At 42.5% G+C, this 19,965-nt stretch overlaps 3 protein-coding genes across 5 annotated transcripts; 2 read left to right on the forward strand and 1 right to left on the reverse strand.

Annotated features, from left to right (window-relative positions):
* The first annotated feature begins 2,727 nt into the window (after positions 1 to 2,727).
* On the forward strand, positions 2,728 to 5,880 carry LOC101772665 (electron transfer flavoprotein subunit alpha, mitochondrial). Its single transcript, XM_004981129.4, has 8 exons — positions 2,728 to 2,884; positions 3,162 to 3,344; positions 3,515 to 3,726; positions 4,323 to 4,483; positions 4,776 to 4,925; positions 5,084 to 5,136; positions 5,344 to 5,484; positions 5,581 to 5,880. The coding sequence occupies exons 1-8, from the start codon at positions 2,783 to 2,785 to the stop codon at positions 5,656 to 5,658; spliced, it is 1,080 nt and encodes a 359-aa protein (XP_004981186.1). The 5' UTR covers positions 2,728 to 2,782; the 3' UTR covers positions 5,659 to 5,880.
* A 95-nt stretch (positions 5,881 to 5,975) lies between these two features.
* LOC101773769 (acyl-CoA-binding domain-containing protein 4) lies at positions 5,976 to 12,458 on the reverse strand. Of its 2 annotated transcripts, none has more exons than XM_004981133.4 (18): positions 12,153 to 12,458; positions 11,885 to 11,955; positions 11,432 to 11,495; positions 11,288 to 11,359; positions 10,953 to 11,150; positions 10,778 to 10,855; positions 10,158 to 10,268; positions 9,995 to 10,061; positions 9,828 to 9,889; positions 9,457 to 9,596; positions 8,827 to 8,953; positions 8,637 to 8,751; positions 8,282 to 8,370; positions 8,121 to 8,204; positions 7,857 to 8,015; positions 7,418 to 7,573; positions 6,548 to 6,607; positions 5,976 to 6,431 (listed from the first exon to the last, which is right to left on the reverse strand). In XM_004981133.4, the coding sequence occupies exons 1-18, from the start codon at positions 12,297 to 12,299 to the stop codon at positions 6,246 to 6,248; spliced, it is 1,986 nt and encodes a 661-aa protein (XP_004981190.1). In that variant the 5' UTR covers positions 12,300 to 12,458; the 3' UTR covers positions 5,976 to 6,245. The 2 variants fall into 2 exon arrangements, with proteins under 2 accessions (XP_004981190.1, XP_004981189.1); XM_004981132.4 differs by having other exon boundaries at positions 10,953 to 11,153; positions 12,153 to 12,456.
* A 54-nt stretch (positions 12,459 to 12,512) lies between these two features.
* Positions 12,513 to 18,437, forward strand: LOC101773069 (serine/threonine-protein phosphatase BSL1). 2 transcript variants are annotated; one of them, XM_004981131.4, is made up of 17 exons: positions 12,513 to 12,947; positions 13,040 to 13,137; positions 13,354 to 13,492; positions 13,574 to 13,602; positions 13,716 to 13,812; positions 13,891 to 13,946; positions 14,052 to 14,159; positions 14,467 to 14,523; positions 14,940 to 15,031; positions 15,701 to 15,785; positions 16,337 to 16,489; positions 16,847 to 16,941; positions 17,028 to 17,204; positions 17,283 to 17,386; positions 17,835 to 17,904; positions 18,032 to 18,115; positions 18,216 to 18,437. In XM_004981131.4, exons 1-16 carry the CDS (start codon positions 12,598 to 12,600, stop codon positions 18,089 to 18,091), a joined length of 1,770 nt encoding a protein of 589 aa, XP_004981188.3. In that variant the 5' UTR covers positions 12,513 to 12,597; the 3' UTR covers positions 18,092 to 18,115; positions 18,216 to 18,437. The 2 variants fall into 2 exon arrangements, with proteins under 2 accessions (XP_004981188.3, XP_014660006.1); XM_014804520.2 differs by having other exon boundaries at positions 18,032 to 18,437.
* Positions 18,438 to 19,965: the final 1,528 nt, after the last annotated feature.

The following is a 19,965-nucleotide window of genomic DNA, read 5'->3' on the forward strand; positions in this document are numbered from 1 at the left end:
CTCCCGATCTTTCGATCAGTGGAGTCCACCTCGAATTCATGAGTCAAAGGTGTGGCAAGAGAGCGAGTTCGACTCGCAAACGATCCGCAAGTGAAGGACCGATCCTTTAACGTGAGTACTTTTGCGAGACTGGTAAGTGGAATGTGAAAGCATCCAGGCCTCTAAGTTGAATTTTGGTAATTAATGACAACATTTGTGGACTAATAATTTCATTAGAGATATGAGTATAGGTTAGTCCCAGGGATGAAATGAGTTTCAAAGGATGCTATGGTGATAGCTTGGATGGTTTCACATAGGAAAGCTCAAGGCAAATGTATATGATTGGGCTTTTCTATTTTACCGGTCAAGAGGTGATTAGTGGATGGTAATTGATCGAATTCATAGGCTAGATAGCCGTACTATCAAGAGGGGTCAATTTCATTTGCTTAACGATTCTATAGTGCCACTTTGCCCAAACAATTGCATTGTATGCATATAGGTTTATCTCGTTTGGAAAGTGGATAGAACTATGGTAAAATGGTTTTTAGAAAATAGCTAACGCACATGTATGGCGAACGATCTCCCTTATTTGTGGCGGACCATTCTATGACTTAGCCATTTTTGAGCCCATGGTGAGCTGAAATTGTTGAACGGTGAACGGTCCGGCTGTGGGAGGCGGACGGTCTGCCGACTAACTGTAAAAGTCAGACAGAACATGTTTTCATTCTGGTGAGGTGCGAAGTTGAAAGGTGGACGGTCCAGCCAAGGACTCCGGACGGTCCGCCACTTATTCACATTTTTGGACAGAACAATTCTTGGTTCCGTGTGGAGCATGGACGTGAATGGTGGACAGTCCGCGCCCAAGGGGCGGACGGTCCGCTAGCTAATTTGAAGAGTTGGACAGAACATTTTCGTTTATGGTGGATGGGCGAAAATGTAAGGCGGACGGTCCGCCTCACTAACTTTGAAACTCAACGTGTTCTGGACATGTCTAGCTGCGCGCTGCATGTTTGGAAATTTGAACTGCGGACGGTCCGCGCCTGGATGGACGGTTCACTTGTGCTGCAACGGTCATCTCTGCCACGCATTTATTGCGGTTGTAGCTGTTGGAATGAACGGCGGACGGTTCGCGCTCATAAAGGCGGACGGTCCACGAATCCCCTGTTTGTGCGCGTTTTAAACATAACGGTTAGTTTTGGGGGAAGACTCTATAAATAGCTCATACCCGAGCGTGGGAGAGCTCTCTTGGCACTTTGGAAAGCATTCTTGACACATTTGAGACTTCTTCCTCCTCTCTTTCACTCACTTTGCTTAGAGGTTGCATTCTTGTGAGATTGAGAGTATCCTAATGCATTGCATCAAGAATTTGAGCTTTGTAGCACTAGAGTCTTCAAGCAAACGTCATTGGCTTGTTACTCTTGGAGGTTGCCACCTCCTAGACGGCTTGGAGGCTGTGGAGTCGTTGAGCCCTTCAAGAAGACTGTGAAGGAGCCCCGGCTATTCTTGTGAGAGGTTTTTATGCTCACCTCGCCGGAGCGGTGAAGGGCAACTCTAGTGGAATCATGGTCTGGAGAGGTTTTTTGATTCTAGTCAGCTGTCTTGATAGAGGAATGGTTGGAACATTGAATCCATCTCAACGTGGATTAGGGGTGACCGGCAAGTTATCGACATCACGTGGAAAAAATTCATCTTTTGTCTTCGGTTATTTGTTTGCTCAATTTTCTTATTGCAATTTACTTTGAGCAATTACATACTAGAGATTGAATTATATCTTATCACCCTAGGTTGCAACCTTCACCTAGTTTTAGAAAGAGTAGAAATAGAATTTCTTTATATTACTAATTAAATTTATTTAGTGTTGTGATTTCCCCCTCTAGTCGGTATCCTAGATTCTGCGGAATGTGAAGCACACCAACGTTGAGTAGGCAATTAGCAAGGAGAAGAAACACTTCTTGATGGTTGATTGGTTGGGTGGCCAGTCCCCGCAACCAGGCTTCCTTACGATACTTTTGCAAGTCCTATCGCCACCTCTCGACAATTTGTCGAAGTGTAAGTTTCCTCCGTTTTAATCATAACGCCGGGTAGGGACCCTTCATCAGGTTGCTTGACCGCCTCAACTCGAATTTAGGCTAGTTTGTAGGAAAAATGGTACATATACCTCTGCACACAAGACCATTTTGAAGGCATTTTTAATATAGTAAAATTCTAGAAAATTTTTGCCAGGAATGAATCCATCTAACTCTTGTTCTCAGCAATTTGGATGTAAAATTTAATAAACAATGCTAATAGTACGTAAATGTCTAGGCATAATACTACCGCCGTCCATAAACATATGATGCTAGGACAAACTAGTTAGTTCAAATTTTGACTAACTAGTTTGTCCTAACTTTATATATTTATGGATGGAGAGAGTATTTTCATTAACTACTAATAATAAATGTAAATCGGTATATAGTAATAATAAATATTAAAAATTTCAACTGACTTTTTCCATTGGATTAGCCAATTTAACTCGGGAGGTCACGAATAAGAAAGCATTGGATGTTCGACACGATCCAGCCCATAGGGAACAAAAGTAGGCCAGCCCAGTATTTCTTGCCTCGTGGGCTTAGCCAAATGCTGGGCTTTGTGATAAGCACTAAGACGTGGGCACACGTGCTGCTGCTCCAACGACCCATCCAATTCCGTGACGTCTCTCCCACTCTTCCTCGCTTCCTACTGCCTCTCCAGAGCAGAGCCCTCCCGTTTCAGCTCACTTCCGAATTTTTTTACAAAGGATTCAGAGAGGGAGGGAGGGAGGGGCATGGCGGCGATGGTGGCGGGTGCGCTGCGGAGGGGAAGCGGATACGGCAGTGGTGGCTTCCGCTGCAGCTTGCGTCTCCTCGCTCAGTCGCTTCGCAGATTCGTGAGCGCCCTTCCTCCTCGCATTCAGTTCACCTCACCCCGCTCGACCGGGAGGATTGTGTTGTTGTTCCCCGAGACCTTAGATGCGTTCGCGCCGCACTAATCACTTGCCCCGCTCCGTTTATCGATGGTGTCGGAATCGAATCCCTGGCGATAGTTTTAGCGGCGGATAAAGCAACCTGGATAAGATTGCGAGCCCGAGTTCACTAGTTCAGGCCTTCGATTTTGCTCTCCACAGTTTAGTGCTTATTAACGCGTGTGTGTCTGTGTCGATCTAGGCGAGCACGCTGGTCGTAGCGGAGCACGAAGGTGGGTTCGTGAAACCGTCGTCCCTGAGCGCATTGGCCGCTGCGGAGGCAATTGCAAAAGAGAACAAAATTTCTGTTCTGTTGGGTGGATCCGGACCTGCGCTTCACAAGGCTGCCGATCACGCTGCGTCCAGTCATCCACTGGTTTCTGAGGTATTGTGCTGCTGTAATGCTGTTCTCAAATTATGTCCAGTCTAGTAATCATGTATTGGTGCCAATTTTATCCCTTCAACAACTCCCAAGGATCAGGTGAAAACTAGAAGAGAAATAGAAGCATTGTTCTGCGGGCTCCTCTGCTTATCAATTGGTTTCTAGCACTGCAGGTGCTGCTTGCCGATTCAGAAGCCTTGGCACATCCTTTGGCTGAACCATGGGCCGAGCTACTCCACTCTGTTCAGCAGAAAGGAGGCTACTCTCATGTTATAGCTTCATCGACGTCCTTTGGGAAGAATTTGCTTCCACGTGCTGCAGCTCTTCTTGATGTATCCCCTGTTACTGATGTCACTGCAATAAAGGAGCCACGAATCTTTGTGAGGTTTGATACTCTGCTGTTTACTATGTTTTTTTAGCATTTTATTCAGAATGTGGGAGTGGCATGGTAAAACAATATTTGTCCCCCCAGTATGCTGGTTAAGGTTTTAATTTCATGTATACATGTGGTTTTGGAATTTGGATCGGTCCATTTTATGTGTTTTAGTGTACTTGGCCCCATTTTCATGTACTGGAAAACAGTCCATACATCTCAATTCATAACTCCTATTTGTGTGCTCATCTGCCGTCCCCAGATCAGGTACTGCAACTGCCAATATTAACAGTGGAAAAATTATCAAATGCTCCCTTCTTGATAGTTCACCAAATCTAAAGTTATAGCTCGCGATATGTGGCACTGTCTTGCTCATTATCAACCTGCTTTGACACATTTTATGCTAATTTTGTATTAGTTCATGGGTGTAAAAAACGCATGAGCCTAAAGAGAGAAGTCATATATGGTCACATTCAGTCATTCACATGAGTCCACAGCTGCCTTTTGTGATGTTTCGTTTTGTTGGGGTTTCATGCTGTCGCATAGAGCCCCATGTTATATGACATTCACTGTTCCATGCTTTAGTTAATGTGTGCTTCTGACTCCAGGCCAATTTATGCTGGTAATGCACTCTGTACTGTGAAATATACTGGAGAGGATCCTTGCATGATGAGTGTTAGATCAACTTCGTTTTCTCCAAATACTGAGGCTATGTCTGAAACAAAGGTTGCACCTATCACCCAGGTTGATCTCTCTTTCCTCAGTGAAGGTTTGTTTGTTTCCTTCACCATATTCTTCTGTTAACAAATCAGCAATCCTTCAGAATTATTTTATTCATTTTGTGTTGCTCTAGTAATGTTCCGACTCATGCAACTAAACTCTGGGAGTAAAGGATCAATATATTAATTTTCCTTTTCACGTTCTTAATTTTTATAAAGCTGAAGCAGTCTGCAGGGGAAAAAACACTTCTCATTTGATTGCGTAGTATTCGGACAGTTTACTGATATAAAATTTTGGCACATAACTAATAGCACCTTCTCTTTGATGTATATGTAACATAGGGAAATCTAAATGGGTGAATCTGACATCCCAAGACACAGAGCGACCTGATCTTGCAAATGCCCGTGCAGTAGTCACTGGAGGCAGAGGTTTAAAAAGTGCTGAAAATTTTAAATTATTGGAGCAGCTTGCTGAGAAACTTGGTGCAGCAGGTTTGAGCTTCTATCTGAATTTTTTCCTTACTTTTGTCCATAAATTATTTTTCTTGGTGGCACTGAAATGATTAGTGTTGATACTTTACCAAGGCCTCATGCAAAAGTCATTCCCCTGCAGACTGTAACTTTCTAACTATTACTTTTCTTTTCTGTAGTGGGTGCTACTAGGGCTGCTGTTGATGCAGGTTATGTTCCAAACGACCTTCAGGTAAGCACCGCAAGTCTATCATGTGCAAAACTGCACCATAGGAAATTACTAAATGTGTTCTGAATCATCCAGCTAATATATAGTTGTAAATTCTATTATGAGCTAGTGGTGTTATCACCATGATCAACATCCTGTCAGTTCTCTAGATCATTGGTGCCTTCTTTTATGAACAACCATCTAATTCATTGCTGGCTTTCTTGTTGCCAGGTTGGTCAGACAGGGAAAATTGTTGCACCAGAGCTCTACATGGCTTTTGGAGTTTCTGGAGCAATACAGCACTTGGCGGGAATGAGAGATTCAAAGGTTATTGTGGCCGTTAATAAAGATGCTGATGCCCCCATATTTCAGGTTCCTTCTCGCATTTAATAAATATACATATCGTGCACTTGTATAAATTGCTAAAAGTCCTAAAAATTCTAAGCCAACTGCATTGGCGTTGTCCAGGTTGCAGATTATGGGCTAGTTGCGGATCTATTCGAGGTTCTCGACGAATTGTTGAAGAAGATCCCAGACAAGAAGTGAGTGGATGCCGTCATGATAGTGCCCATCTCTCATTTTCCCATAAGTTCATAATAAGATGAAATTATCTCATGATGTGAATACTGCATCTGGAATAATGTATGTTATTATGGTCAAGGGACCTGTTCTTACTCATTTCGTAGTAAACAAATAGGCTGCTAGCGGTAGCGTTTTCACCATCAAACCAGAGTGCAGATTAAATAAGCGATAATTTAGACGTGGATATTTGCAGTTCGTACACCAAGGCAAGGTACAACAGTTACATAGAAACAAGTGAACATGGACGCAGGAACAGTGTCAGCATCGAACAAGCGAACAGCTGAGCGAAACGAATAATCTTATATTCAACCACAACGTCAAAAGAATGACCATACATGATGTGTACAATGTTTAAACCTACTGATACATTCGAATGATTTCGATACGCCAAAACAGAGAACGAAACTAATGATTTTCTTATTCTTCTGTGATCAAAATGAACACGAATCCCAGAAACGAGGATAAAAACTGTAAAAGAATATCAACGGTATATAAATGTTACAAGTATAATATATGAATCACGGCCTGTATGAACTGAAGTACTGCCCTCATCACGATTCAGATTTATCATCAGGAGGGGTTCCAACGAGCCAACCCCACATGCCGCCAGAACTTTGCCGCTGCTTTGCGTCCAGCGCTGCTTGCTCTGACGCGGCTCTCTGTCGTCGAAGCAGCTCAACCTCCTTTTCCAATGCGTCCATACTTTGAAGCTTCTGTCGTAGTTCCGCAACATCGACCTAGTGGGCATTCCAGAAATTAGGTATGATCAGAGCATTGTATTTATATGTTCTGCTAATGGTTATGATAATCGATAGTTTAACTCATTTGATTACAACAAGAAGCCAATGTGTACCTCAAGTTTGAAACATCTTGACTGCTCAGCAGCAAGTTGGCCACGGACAGCTTGAAGTTCCTACACAATTTAAATGAGAAAAAGTAAGGGCCCTAAAACCAGCTTAGGTAAAATGGTTTTAGGAAAAATTTACGCAGCACTGGTTCAACTTAGGGTGCGTTTGGCAGAGCTCCAAGAGCTGATTCTCTATTGATTCCAGTAGGAGCTCTGCCAAACACTTTTTCAGGAGCTCTGCCAAACACTTTTTTAGAGAGAAGTGATCCTCCACTGATTCTGTGAAGTGATTCTTTGAAATGAACTAAGAGGCTGGGAGCTGAAAAAAGTAGCGTCTCCTGATTCTGTGAACTGATTCTCCATCCTGATTTTAAGAGTTTATGCTAAAGAATCAAAGAGAATCACTTTCAGCCACAGAATCACTTCTCTCAGAGAATCAGCTCCCATAGAGAATCAAAATCAGATGGAGCTCTACCAAACAGACCCTTACTTTCCTTGGATATAAAACTAAAACGACAAGTAAAAGCACAAAAGTACAGTTTGTCTTACACAACTTATCCTAATTTTAACTTAGAAGTCACTTTGCTCCAGTTTTGTTGAATATGTCATGATAAAATATTATAAAACTATGCATAATGTAGCAATGAATTAGACTCATACAATATTCAATACAGCAAAAGCTTTGTCCCCTCGAAAGTGTATGCCTATATATTTAGTAAAAATGTAGTTCAAAGGCAGAATCAAAACTTATAAGTAGTTCCTAAAAGAATATAATAGTATTACATGAGATGCGTAGTAACTGTTCAAGAGGAGGTTCATTAGATGCTTGAAAGAATATGCACTATTAACCTACGACATAGAAGAAAGAGCACTTGCCTTTGTGAGCTCCACATTTCTGGACTCTGCTTGAGCAATGTCTTCTTTAAGTTGTACAGTTTGCAGCTGTTCCCTGTTAAGTGTCGCTTCTAGTTCATCTTTCTCAGCTTTGAGAGCTGCCAAAAGCTGTTCACTTGCTTCATCAGTACTGTTTTTCTGGAACCCAGCAGAGATAAAAGAAAGGAAGTGTGAGTATCCTCAATAACTCAAATCATAATTGGTACAGCAACCACCATAAAGAATTTTGTACAAGACACAATCTATGTAACGAGTGCCAGAACCACAATTGCACTGTGTAGTTTGCAGAATTTCAACTAGTATGAATCCTAATTTCTACAATACACATTCAGGAAGTCAAAGTGGCTAGGCCAAAACAGGAAGCACCATTCAGTTCTAGCTAATAGCCTAACAGCGGAAAATATCTGGAGCAGGACATTACCAGGTCTGAATCAGCACTGTCCATGGCAATCTCTCGTATCTTCCCATCCTGGGAAGTTTCAACCTCTGGTTCCGCAACCCTAGATGTAGTATCTGAGACAGTTTCTTCTTTTGTGGTTGACTTGGAATCTGATTTGAGGCTAAGTTTAAGAGTATAAACCTGTTCATCATATGGAAAAAGTGTTGGTCAAAGGTAGTTTCACATATTGTTCATTGTATCATACGCAAGTGATAGCTTGTAGCATTGACTGAAAATGTCAATTACCTCATTGCTGTATCGTCCATTGTATCCTCCAAATGAGATGAGATAATCATATCCATTGTAACTGCTATGCACTAGAGTCATGCCCTAGATAACAACAAATTAAAATATTAGCAGCCAGGTAAAAATAATCCTGACCACCAAATACTGCTCAAGAGATATACCTCACTGGCAAGGGGAACCCGTCCTTCCACAGTGCTAACAACTGACCATGTCAGAGTTGACATGTTAAGAACGAGAGTCTCAGAGACACCTGTGGAGAATAGTAGAGCTAAGTGTTCACTTAATAGCATCAAAATGAAAAGAACAGGTTTAAGGGCCTTGGTTAGGGTATGTTGGGATCGTATGGAATCCCAGAACATCCAAAATGAGGTCTGATTGGAGAAAATTCCATCAGAGGCAAAAAGCCACTAGTAACATGAGTATAAAAAATGAACCCCATAAATAAACGCCATAATGATCACATCGCAGTTATCAAGAAGCATCTTGACATCCTAAGTTAGGAAATCAAATACTTACCACTTTTATTATTGCCACCCCCAACTATGTACCAGTTCTCCCCGACAGTTGCACCAGCATGGCCAGCTCGTGGGCTTGGCGTCAGGCCTTGTTGTTTAGGTCTTGACCACTCCATCTGTAGTTCCAAAAAAAAAGCAGTCAAAGATAGCACACAAACCTTTACAGATGTCCAGCAAGATTAAGTTTGTACCGTCTGCAAATCAAGGACATGTAGGTCGTTGAAACATGTCGCATGAGACCCCCCACCAAAAATTAAAAGATAGCGGTCAGCATGGCAAGCAGCAGCATGATCCGATCTTGGAGAAGGAGGGGTGCCTCTAAAACACAAAGCCAACACCACAGTGAGCTGAATTCAAAATACAGTAACACAACAGTTGGCTTCAAAAAAGACCATTGCCTTGTGATTCAGAACATGCGCATGATGACCTAGAGAGATTATTCCACAATCCATATATACATGTTACTAAAATACAGCTTTGATCATTTTTTTACATTGGGGGGGAGGGGGTGTGTATTACACCTTCATAATGAAAGTGTAAATACAAGATAACTTTACCTAACTACGAAAAATATGTTTTAAGGTCTTGATGCAATCTATATTCATTATTCCCTTTTATATTAGTAAAAGCTAATGCTCGATAGCGTGAAAGTTACCATGCATACCAATTATGTTTGGGGCACCAGTGCGCCCACCAAAATCTAGGAGCTTTTTTTTAATAAAAAAAGTTAAGCTCACATAGCAAAGATTAATGCAACAAATTATGCCTTCTTCTTCTCATTAGGTAAATTGTGCATTAAGAATCAAGATTTTTGTACTTACATTGCATCCACATCATCCCATGTCATGGTTTCAAGATCAAGAATGTGTAAGTCATTCAAGAGGCACCGTTTTGCATCTTCACCACCGAACAAAACTAGAGTTGTTCCAACAAGAGTCACCGTCTGACCTCCACGAGAAACCTACAGCAGATGAAACTTACATAAGCAATCTACGTTCGTGGGTATATAACTGGATACTCAATACCAAAACAACTAAGCATTGCTATTATGTAGATTTTTCATCAATCGCTTCACAATACAGACTTTAAGTTTAAATCAAGCACAGAACAGTGTAAGAAACCACCTGAGCAAAGCACATAAAAAATCTACATGCTCAAATGTAAGAACAGTGGATTGAAGAAAAATTATTACCGGTGATTTTCCATAAGTCCTGACAATAGACCAGGTACAAGTATGCGGATCAAATTCCTTCACTACAATAAAAGCACCAGAAGTGAAGTGACAACATCAGAAAAACAAATTAATGCAATGGGACTTAATTAGTGAGTAGTATCAAAATAGATTAAAGCTGAGCAAACCTGTAATGCCTTCAGATGGATCTTTGGTATGCCCGGCAATAGAGAAAAATTTGTGGCCCCATGTTATCTACAAAATGGTACAGAACAAGAGGCAACCTCCATCAGCTACAGTTTTAAAGATATCTGACTTTGCAACAGTTCAACTAGTTGTGCAGAAGCGTACCAATGAATGGCCAGCACAGGGAGCAATTTGTGAGGTTTTTGCTGAATCAGAAGATTCTGCTTGCAATTTGGCATCAATCTTTGACCAAGTCAAGCTCTTCAGATCCAAAGCCTATTTTGTCATAATTGTGAAAAGAGGCATCTGTTAAACCAGTGGCTTAATGTTTAGCTGCTTTCAGATGACATTTTTTACTAGGGAAATTCTACCTAGCTTGGTATTTTCTATGCAGGAAATATCAGAAAACTTAAAGGTTTTCGCACAATATTTTTTAGGGAAATAGCTTTTAGTTTGTGATCTCCTTGCACAGTGATAATACCCAATTTGAAAATGACATATTATCCCAGAAAGTTTGGCATAAGGAAGCACACGGAAGACTCACATAGTTGCAAGAAAAACATGCTTTCACATCACACCGATTCACAAAAGGTCAAGTTTAGGAACCATGAACAGAAATAGACAATGAATCCAGAGAGTATTAAATCAGATGCACTACTTAAGGATGATTTGATCAAAAGCAGTAAAACAGCATATGCTACACAGTGTCATGCTTAAAATCCATAGCTGATAACTTAGGATGCATAGATATAGCCTTGTAGGTTGTTTTATTCAGTTGCATGTACCTGAAGGTCACTAAGGTAACGCCCGTTATGGTTTCCACCAAATATATACATCTTATCTTGCAATACAGTTGCTCCATGCTACAACAACCAAAATTCTTATTAGTAAAATAAAAGTAATAGAAAAAAAAATAAAAGTATTAAATGAAGGAAGAGGAAATTGATGTATCTGGCGCACCTCATAACGAGGTTTCGGATGATGACCACTGATAGATAATGGTGTCCATTCGTCAAGAGAACTAACAGTACTAAGGCCTTCCAGAATAACATCTTTGTCCTGTGTTTCCACAGAACTTCCATTTTCAGAAATGATTTTAGGTTCTGAAATTGATGTTCCATTTGTTGAAGCTGGTACAATCTGTGGCTCTTCTTTTGGCTTCTAACAAAATTAAAAAAAAATGGATAACTTACTAAATCTGTTCAGAGCTAAACATTAAACAATAGAATCAAAGATCAACATAAATTCTGAATATTCAGAAAAGGAAGCAACCAGTAGTCAATAGTGTGACTTACATGCATTTGAATATCTACAACGGGCTCAGAGTTGAACTCAGGGACCCTAGAGTACCATCCAGGATCTTCCTCCTGCCACGATATCAATACATCTATCAGATCAATTTGCATAGCTGCACACCAAACAATGTCATGTACTCATACCTCCAAGATTTTGACAAAAAGACGCATCGCCTCAGCCGACGGCATGCTTCCAAGCCCATGCCAACTGAAAACACAAATCATATAAGAAATGCGTATTGTTTTCAGGACATGCAAATGCAACTCAATAATAAATGATATTTCCCACTCCAGCTATCCAGGTTGGGCCTTCCATAACCTAAATTACATGAATACTGCGGTTATTGCAGCATAGGCATCTCATTTGCTAACTTAAGGCCAGGAGCAAATTCCCATTCCAAAGTCTGGGTTATGCAATAAACATAAGCTGACATGAGAATGAACTATGCAATTGTCTCTGCTGATGTCTAGTACCCTAGTCACGTTCCAAGTTACAAGTAAATGACTATGCGTTCCATATCCATTGATAAAGCAGATGTTGGCTTCTACCCTGACAACGGGAAGCAGGATTTGCGTGCAGTTTCCAGTAGAACTAACCTGGTCCATTTGCTCTGCTCCACGGGGTTCCACGCCCTTGGCTTGGGCACATTGCATGGACCAACTGTGGCCTGCACGAAACAAAACCCAAAATCACCAACCGAATTGCGATCACCAAAGCAAATAGACGGGGACGAGCAAACTAACGACACAATTCAACCCCCGAACAGCACCAGTTCAGACTATTTCACGCTAGATCCACGCAAAATTTCAGCCCACACCCAGAATTAATCGCCAAAATCAGCAAAAACATCGGCCGGCGTGTCACCTGCTGGTGCAGGCCGTAGAGGAGGAGGGCGACGTCGTTCTGGAAGCGGGAGATAGCTGCGGAGGAGGTGGCCCCGCCGGCGCCGAACCCGGCATAGGCTGCGGCGGCGTAGAAGCGGTCGGGGTAGGCGAGTCCGGAGCTCGCCATAGCCGGCGCCGCGCCCTAGATCTCCCCCCGGATCTCGCGCGGGCACCGAACCACCGGCGCGAGACGGCGGTTAGGGTTTACTCCTCCGAATCCCACCTCCTCTTCGTCGTCGTCGTGTGGAAATGGAAATCTGCAGGGGTGAACTCGCGCCGAGATCTGGAGGGAGACGGCGAGCCGACGCTGGCGCCGTTCGCGGGCGACGCTTTTAACGCTCCCCGCCGAGGTGGCCGTAGAATGGAAGGGAGATGCTGACGGGAGCGGCCACGTGTCCTTGACAGGTGGGTCTAGTGACGCGGTAATGGAGTCGTGTCTCCACGGGGTCGTGGTCGTTTCGTTGGGGCTGTGGGTGTTTCCGTCCTCCTGCTCTGACTTCTCCGTTTCGCCCGATCCCCTCCCCCACCTGCCAGCCCCCCGCCGGTCACCGCTCGCCGCCGCCGCCGCCGCCCACGGCAGCCATCCAGCCGCCGGAACCCATCCTTCCGTTTGGTGCTGGGTTCAGTTCCTGTGTCGAAACGAGTCGCGCAGAGCCGCAGACTGGGAGCTGGGGCGAGGAGACGAGGGAGGGATGCAGCAGCTGCAGCCGAAGCAGATGCACTGGGTTAGGGCCGACTCCTCCGACTTCGGGGGCGACCGCCCCGCCCCCCGCAGGTATCCAGCTCACCCTCGTCGCCGCCGTCTTGATTTTAAGTCCCAACCTACCCGCCTAACAACAACCACACGGGTTCTGCGATCTCGTGCAGCGGGCACACGGCGGTGAGCATCGGCAAGTCCAAGGTGGTCGTCTTCGGCGGATTCGCCGACAAGCGCTTCCTCTCTGACGTCTCCGTCTACGACGTCGGTAATCAAGTCTCACTCCAATTTACTTGCCGAGCTAATTTGCCTCCCTCACAGCAGAGCACATCTGCACACGCCGCAGCTCAAAATATAAGGGTTATCAGATTGAGAAACGTAGATTGCATTTGGATGATTGGATTGTTATTTAAGGAGCATATGCATTAGGAGTGAAGGACCAAGATGTTTTCCTAAAAACTTCTGAATGCAACCTATATCGCAGAGAATAAGCTATGGTACACACCTGAGTGCACAATTAATGGATCCGATGGGCAGGCAGGCCCAAGCCCTAGGGCATTTCATGTAGCTGTCGTCATTGACTGCAATATGTTCATCTTTGGTGGCCGTTCTGGAGGCAAGCGGTACGCAATCCAGCATAATTTGGAAGCTTAGCAGAAATAATTTCCTTTATTGTTACTTACAATGTGGTGCCTGTTGCACAGATTAGGTGATTTCTGGATGCTAGACACCGGTAAGCCTCTATGTTTCATCAAATTGCTAGCATCCCCTTTTATTTGTTTTGTTTGCACTTCCTCTGGGGTTTCTGCAGCCATTAAGTGCATCATGCTGCTGCATTACATTCAGACCTATGGCAGTGGTCGGAGATGACTGGCTTTGGTGATTTGCCATCACCACGGGAGTTTGCTGCTGCTTCGGCCATAGGAAATAGAAAAATTGTTATGTAAGCATCATTTGATACACACACCCCCGTCATACTTTCTATATCATCACTTGTGACGAACATTATATCTTTATTCAGGTATGGTGGTTGGGATGGAAAAAAATGGCTTTCAGATGTATACATCATGGACACAAGTAGGCAAACTACTTCTTTATCCAATCTGTAGTGGACACTGAATTTCTCTTCAAGATGGCAACAAAAATGTAGTTTGTTTATTTCTTGCATTCTCTGTTGTATAGTGTCACTGGAGTGGACAGAATTAGCAGTTACCGGATCCGTGCCGCCTCCAAGATGTGGGCATTCTGCAACCATGATTGAGAAGAGACTGCTTATATTTGGAGGCAGAGGTGATTGTTATTTCTTGATCTCATTTCTGGGTTCCTTAAACATCGTGGTTTATGATTCATTGTTTATTTCTTAAGCTGCAACAAACTAATGTGTTTCTCATTCCTTCCCACGTCGAAAATGTGAAACTGAATTTGTTGATCATTTTAAATTTCTTCTAAATCTATCAGCACTAGGTTTTCATGCGGATTGTCTTGTGGAAAGGATACTATTTTCCTTATGAGAATTTCTAATGATTAATTAGTTAATTCATAAACTATTGGTTCTCAACAGCCTGTTTCCAATTACTGCATATCTTCTTTGCCACAGGTGGAGCAGGGCTGATAATGGGTGATTTATGGGCTTTAAAGGGTGTTACTGAAGAAGGTATCTCCTTATATTTTTGTAAATCTGTTTGAATAAAAGAAAGACTGCTATGTATAATATATGCTAGCTCAGTTGATGATGACGCCAGCAGAACTAACAGTGCACCTGGAATTAAGCCAGTGTGAATGGTTGTGGGCATGCCTTTTTTTAAGTATTATATTACGTCAGGACAAAATTTAGGGTACATATCCTGATATCTTGCTTGCCCTGTGTGATGACTCTTGCTTTATTGGAAGTCATGAAATTTAAGATGCCCCCTTTATTTGATAGGTGTTAAGTGGTAGTGACAAATATTATTGTCATTGTTTCTCCTGTTAAATTATCTAGGCTGTCATTCATTTGTATGTTAGCATCACATTGCACTGCTCAGTTGATGTAACCAGTTATTATGAACCTGATTTTATCTATTTTGGAAGACAATGAGACACCAGGTTGGACACAATTGAAGCTTCCAGGGCAATCTCCCTCACCACGATGCGGCCATTCAGTAACATCTGGTGGACCTTATGTATGTAATTTGATTTCATCATACATTCATACTTCCTTTCTGAGTTTTCCGTCTTTCTGGGTGCATTAGTATGGCATACATGGAAGGTTGGGCCCTGTTGAATGTCCGTGCTGGATATTAATTAATTATCATTACTACATTGCATAAAGCAAATGTACCATTGGCGCACATTTAAAACTCCTTTGATGCATTCTGATCTTTAGAACAGTAGGCACTTTGTTTTTCAGTGCCAACCCTCTTTTCAGTGAGGCCATGGGTTTCCTGATATGGTTAATACAATAACTTAGGCTTATGGGTATTCCTTTGGCAGCTATGTAAACAGATATATGGATTATGTGGATTTTCGTCTTTGGTTTTAAGATCTTAGTCATATCAGCATGTGCAACACATTATTTATCAAATTAGGTTGGCGATTGGAGCACATTTTTAGTACAGCCTTGTTTCCTTGTTATTAACTTCATACATGAAAGAGTCTAATCATCTATTGGAAATTGCCCTTGTTCTTTGCTGGGAGCCTTTGCAACCTCAAGTTGTGCATCATCCAGGTCCAGACTCTCTAGATTATATAATCATAAGCTGGAATTTGATGGGTTTCTTCTCACATTTTCCCATGCAAGGGTTTCAATTGCACAATCACATAACTGAAGATGTATAGATCTTTCTTGTCAGCTCTTGCTATTTGGAGGACATGGAACTGGCGGTTGGCTAAGTAGATATGATGTGTACTACAATGAATGCATTATTTTAGACAGGGGTAAGCTGTGATTGTAATTTCTTTTTTTGCTTGCAATAGGGACTATTAAACTGCAAATTGTCTGTTGAGTGCCAAGGTTTTTATTTCTTGATTCCAAAATGTATTTTCCAGTAACTAAACATAAGATTTTGTTGCATAGGTAAACTTGTAGGTTATTGTGAATATACAGAAAAAAATATAGACAGCTAGGATCATGTCCATGATCCATTGCTTTGTCTCTATTGCTGACCCACCTTACATGGCACTTTCTCAGTCAGCACGTGCGCATGATGTATCCAGTCTGTGTGCTAGAAATGTGGCATGCTTGTACACCACTGGTTGTTAAGGTGCAGTTATCCAATTAGGTAAAACCTCCTATATATCAGCTCAAAAGTATCGGCCTATTTTTTAGTAGAATGGGCACACTAGCTAGCTGACTAATAAACTGCTTGACTACAATAATCTTTTTCTTTGATTCTTTTTCCCCTTGTATTTTCTTTTCGAGGGATCAGCAGTTAACCAGAATTTCATATTACATATTCATTGTTGGATAATACTTAGATCCTTCACAGTCTCTGTTCAATGGAAGCGCCTACCAACAAGCAATGAACCGCCTCCTCCTCGGGCTTATCACTCCATGACTTCCATAGGGTCTCAATTTCTTTTATTTGGTGGCTTTGATGGAAAGAACACGTTTGGCGATCTGTGGTGGCTTGTTCCTGAAGGTATTGTTATCTCATGCTTGCCTGAAAAAGAACAAATCACTCCTATATCAGCATATTGATCTCTTGAGGGTTGTGTATGATGTACTGGGGTATAAAACTCCGCACATAAATTCTTCAATTCATATTGCTCCAGTCATAGCCTTTAGTACTGACAAGTTGACTTGAAATATCATAACAAAAAATAACTCACTAAGTTGATGCTAAACTGGATTTATATTAGGAAACTTTACTGCTCATGATGCAGATACATTTACCAAATTGTCTGAAATGATTTGAAGCTTTCCCCTATGCTCTTGATTGTTACTCTATGATGGTTGATGGAGAGAGGTAATCTAAATTCCACATTTTTGTGTGCAGATGATCCTATTGCGAAACGAGGTTTAGCTCCTAACATTGATTCAAATAGCAGACCTAGCACTACGACTGGTGATGCCCAGCAACCCAACTTAAAGGTACATGCTTGCATGTGTGGGAGTTCATTGTGAAAGTTTCAGGTGACAGAAAAGTCTGCAATTGCTAAAATATCTGATGGTCGCAGGAGTCACAAGCTGTGGTATCTCCAATAATAGAATTGGCCAAACGACTGGGAATTCCGCTTTCTGAGGAAGTTTCAATAAGTTCTGTTGATGAAATGGATGATAAAGAACTTGTGGAATTGTCCTCTAGGCTTGCTGGTCAATCGCTTCCAGCTAGTGACCAGGTGGCATCAATTCAGGTACTTGTGGCTCGCTTTTACTGTAACTTTACTGTATCTGCATCTGAGAGGATTTTGGCTTTTTTGTGTGATACCTAGGTACTTCGTGATCATTGGAAAAGTTCTCCAGCAAGCTCACTACAACTGCAGGAGCTAGGACCTTTGCTGAGGGACTATCAGCGTCTCATCCTCCGGCGCTATTCGTATGGTTTCACTCTTCGGTCTCCCCTCTATGTCTGTTATTTGCTTATTTAAGCATTCACTTTTTCATGAAATAGAAGTTGTCTGGTAGAAACTGACATGACTTTGTAACATAGGCTCTGTTCTGGACCATGAACTATTTTTTTATTGTCACGTGAATAACCTGAACTGCTAGAAATGAACACCCATTTGGTATTTTGGGCGGATAGTAGTAACTGTGAATTTTACACATTTATCATGGATTTATGCTGCATTTCCATGCCATCTGGCCTGTTTGATGTCGATAGGCGCAAAGCTGTCAGGTTCTAGTTGGTTGTTAGTGGAAAATGTCATTATCAGAGCTTGTTATGCCTGAAAATGATAATTTTTCGTTGATGTTCAATTAAAGCAAAATATATTTCAGCAATATTTTTTCCTGATCATGATTTCAATTTGTTGCTGCAACTACAGGGGAAATCAATCAGCAGCATTTCATGAAATGGAAGCTCTCCGTTTCTTCCATTTGAAAAGTGCTTCACAGGTATGCATAGAAGTTCATACGATCCAGTAATCCACCACAAACGATCACCTGCCATCAATTGAGAATACTGCATTCAATACACCCTGCTTATTTATCACTATTTTTTTTTATGTCTGGTATACCACAGTTGCGCATGGATGACATTCCCATCTTGTTGCGCGAGTATGGAAGGCTGCTTTCAACATGAGATGTCATCTTACCTTTTTGCTTTGTAGGTGCTTTTGAACATATCGTTGTGTTAGGTCGCCATTTTCTGATTGTAGTACTGAATTCTTTTAGCTTTTGGCCTCATATAATCATCTTTGCTTCAGGTTCGAACTGAACATTTGAAACTTCCGAAGAAGGCAATGTAAATCTTGCTGCATATGTGCCATCTTACTCGACTTTTGGGTAGCATGATGGCTGAGGTACCAATTCTCACCCAATGATAGGTCAAAGAACATTCACAGAACTGTGCATCATGGACATGTTTGTAGGACGTACGATTTATGAATGACAAACTGAAGCAGCAACTCCTGTGACTGTGATCGACATGTTTGGCCATTCTGCTCCTCATCTGACCAAAAGGGCATTCCATTGCATATTTGCATCTGCACCGGAGATCGACCGCACACAGGCCGCTACTGTTTAAGACTTAAAGTGTAGCCGGTCCCGGTCGTACGTTCAAACGCATGTGTTGCTTGCCGTTCGTCCATGCGAGTACAGAAAAAGGTGGAAAACGCAGCCTGGAGCTTTCCAACGATGCCACTAAACTTCATAGAAGAACAGCTCAATTCATGCAAGGGTCCGTGAAACATTTACTGTGGCACGGTTACTTACTGTTGTCGAGACGGTAGTGAAATTCTTGGGTTGAACTTGGCTGGCCGGACCACGGCGGGATGGTCTGCCAGGCCCAAGCAATCCGAGCCCAGGCCCAAATGGGGTCCGGGCAGTTCCAGAAGCTTCCACGGATGGGATCGTGAGACGAAACAGGAAACCACCAACCCCACCCGGCAGCGGCGGGCGCACCCGGGATTCCCATTCCACCGCGCCGCAGACCCGCAGTGCGCAGCGCAGCGCAGCCACCCCGCGCCCCCAGACTCTCTCGATCGCTTGACGCACAGGATTCTAAGGGTGAACAGCCGGCGGTATGACTCCTGGCCCTTGGACGAAGCAGGACTGCAGGAGGAACGAGCAGCTGATGGATTTACCCCTCGTCTCATCCGAATATCTGATACCTCATCCTCTACCGTAGCATATGACATGGCAGGACATTTGTTGCTCCCTTTTGCACATGAGGACGGCGAGGTCGTTGGGGATCGTGGAGTCGATGGGCAGCAGATAGAAAACTTCCTTTCTAAACTGTTGCTTTGATGGCAGCTCAAATTCATCATCGCTACGTTACAGAATTGCAGGTTTTAAATCATCCTTACGTATTCTAGATAAACAAATACATTGTACATTATTCAAAGCATCCACCATTGACGATTGATCTTGTCAATACAAAATCTCTCTGCATCTACATTCTACAATTTGATCTCTACAATAATTTCGTGTTGCAATGACATTCTTGACCGAAACTCATTCAGTTCTGAAGTTCATTCAGTTCTACAATGGCATTCTAGCCTTTCCAAGCTCATTAATTCTGAAGCTCGTTCAGTTCAAGTTCTGCAATGGCATTCTAGGTTGTCGATGTTAGCAAGGTGCTTTTATGCAACAGCAAGCAAGGAACAGTTATAATCGGCATATTCATAAGTTTTCTTTAATGCAAATATGACCTGCTCAGTGCTGACCATAATGATATTGCCCTGACTAGCCATTCCCTTCTCTAGGTGGTAAATTACAACATTCCTGACGCGAACATCTCATTAATCATTATCTTGAGAAAGATTAGTGCCACAAAACCTGCAAAATTTGAATGAATGAAACATAAAGCAAACGATTGATACAAATACAACAAGAGTCATCTTCCTTAGATTGCCTGAGCTGCAATCGACGCGATGAGCCCTCGGCAAAAACTTGAGTGCCTCCTACGACGAGTCGAGGTGCCAGTACCATCAGCACCCCACGATGAGAGTGCTG

This window comes from Setaria italica, chromosome IX (assembly GCF_000263155.2).
Source record: "Setaria italica strain Yugu1 chromosome IX, Setaria_italica_v2.0, whole genome shotgun sequence".
In the NCBI taxonomy this organism is placed as follows: Eukaryota; Viridiplantae; Streptophyta; class Magnoliopsida; order Poales; family Poaceae; genus Setaria; species Setaria italica.

Bases quoted from the DNA above. Each gene is read 5' to 3' on its own strand.
- LOC101773069 (XM_014804520.2), top strand. From the start codon at position 12,598: ATGGAGTCGTGTCTCCACGGGGTCGTGGTCGTTTCGTTGGGGCTGTGG. The intron at 13,138-13,353 runs GTAATCAAGTCT...CCTATATCGCAG, and splicing joins CGTCTCCGTCTACGACGTCG to AGAATAAGCTATGGTACACA. The intron at 15,786-16,336 runs GTAAGCTGTGAT...GATCCTTCACAG, and splicing joins ATGCATTATTTTAGACAGGG to TCTCTGTTCAATGGAAGCGC.
- LOC101773769 (XM_004981132.4), bottom strand. From the start codon at position 12,299: ATGGCGAGCTCCGGACTCGCCTACCCCGACCGCTTCTACGCCGCCGCA. The intron at 9,890-9,994 runs GTTTGCTCAGCT...CTTTTATTGTAG, and splicing joins TCCATCTGAAGGCATTACAG to TGAAGGAATTTGATCCGCAT. The intron at 8,371-8,636 runs GTAAGTATTTGA...TATTCTCCACAG, and splicing joins GGGTGGCAATAATAAAAGTG to GTGTCTCTGAGACTCTCGTT.
- LOC101772665 (XM_004981129.4), top strand. From the start codon at position 2,783: ATGGCGGCGATGGTGGCGGGTGCGCTGCGGAGGGGAAGCGGATACGGC. The intron at 3,727-4,322 runs GTTTGATACTCT...TTCTGACTCCAG, and splicing joins GAGCCACGAATCTTTGTGAG to GCCAATTTATGCTGGTAATG. The intron at 4,484-4,775 runs GTTTGTTTGTTT...TATGTAACATAG, and splicing joins TCTCTCTTTCCTCAGTGAAG to GGAAATCTAAATGGGTGAAT.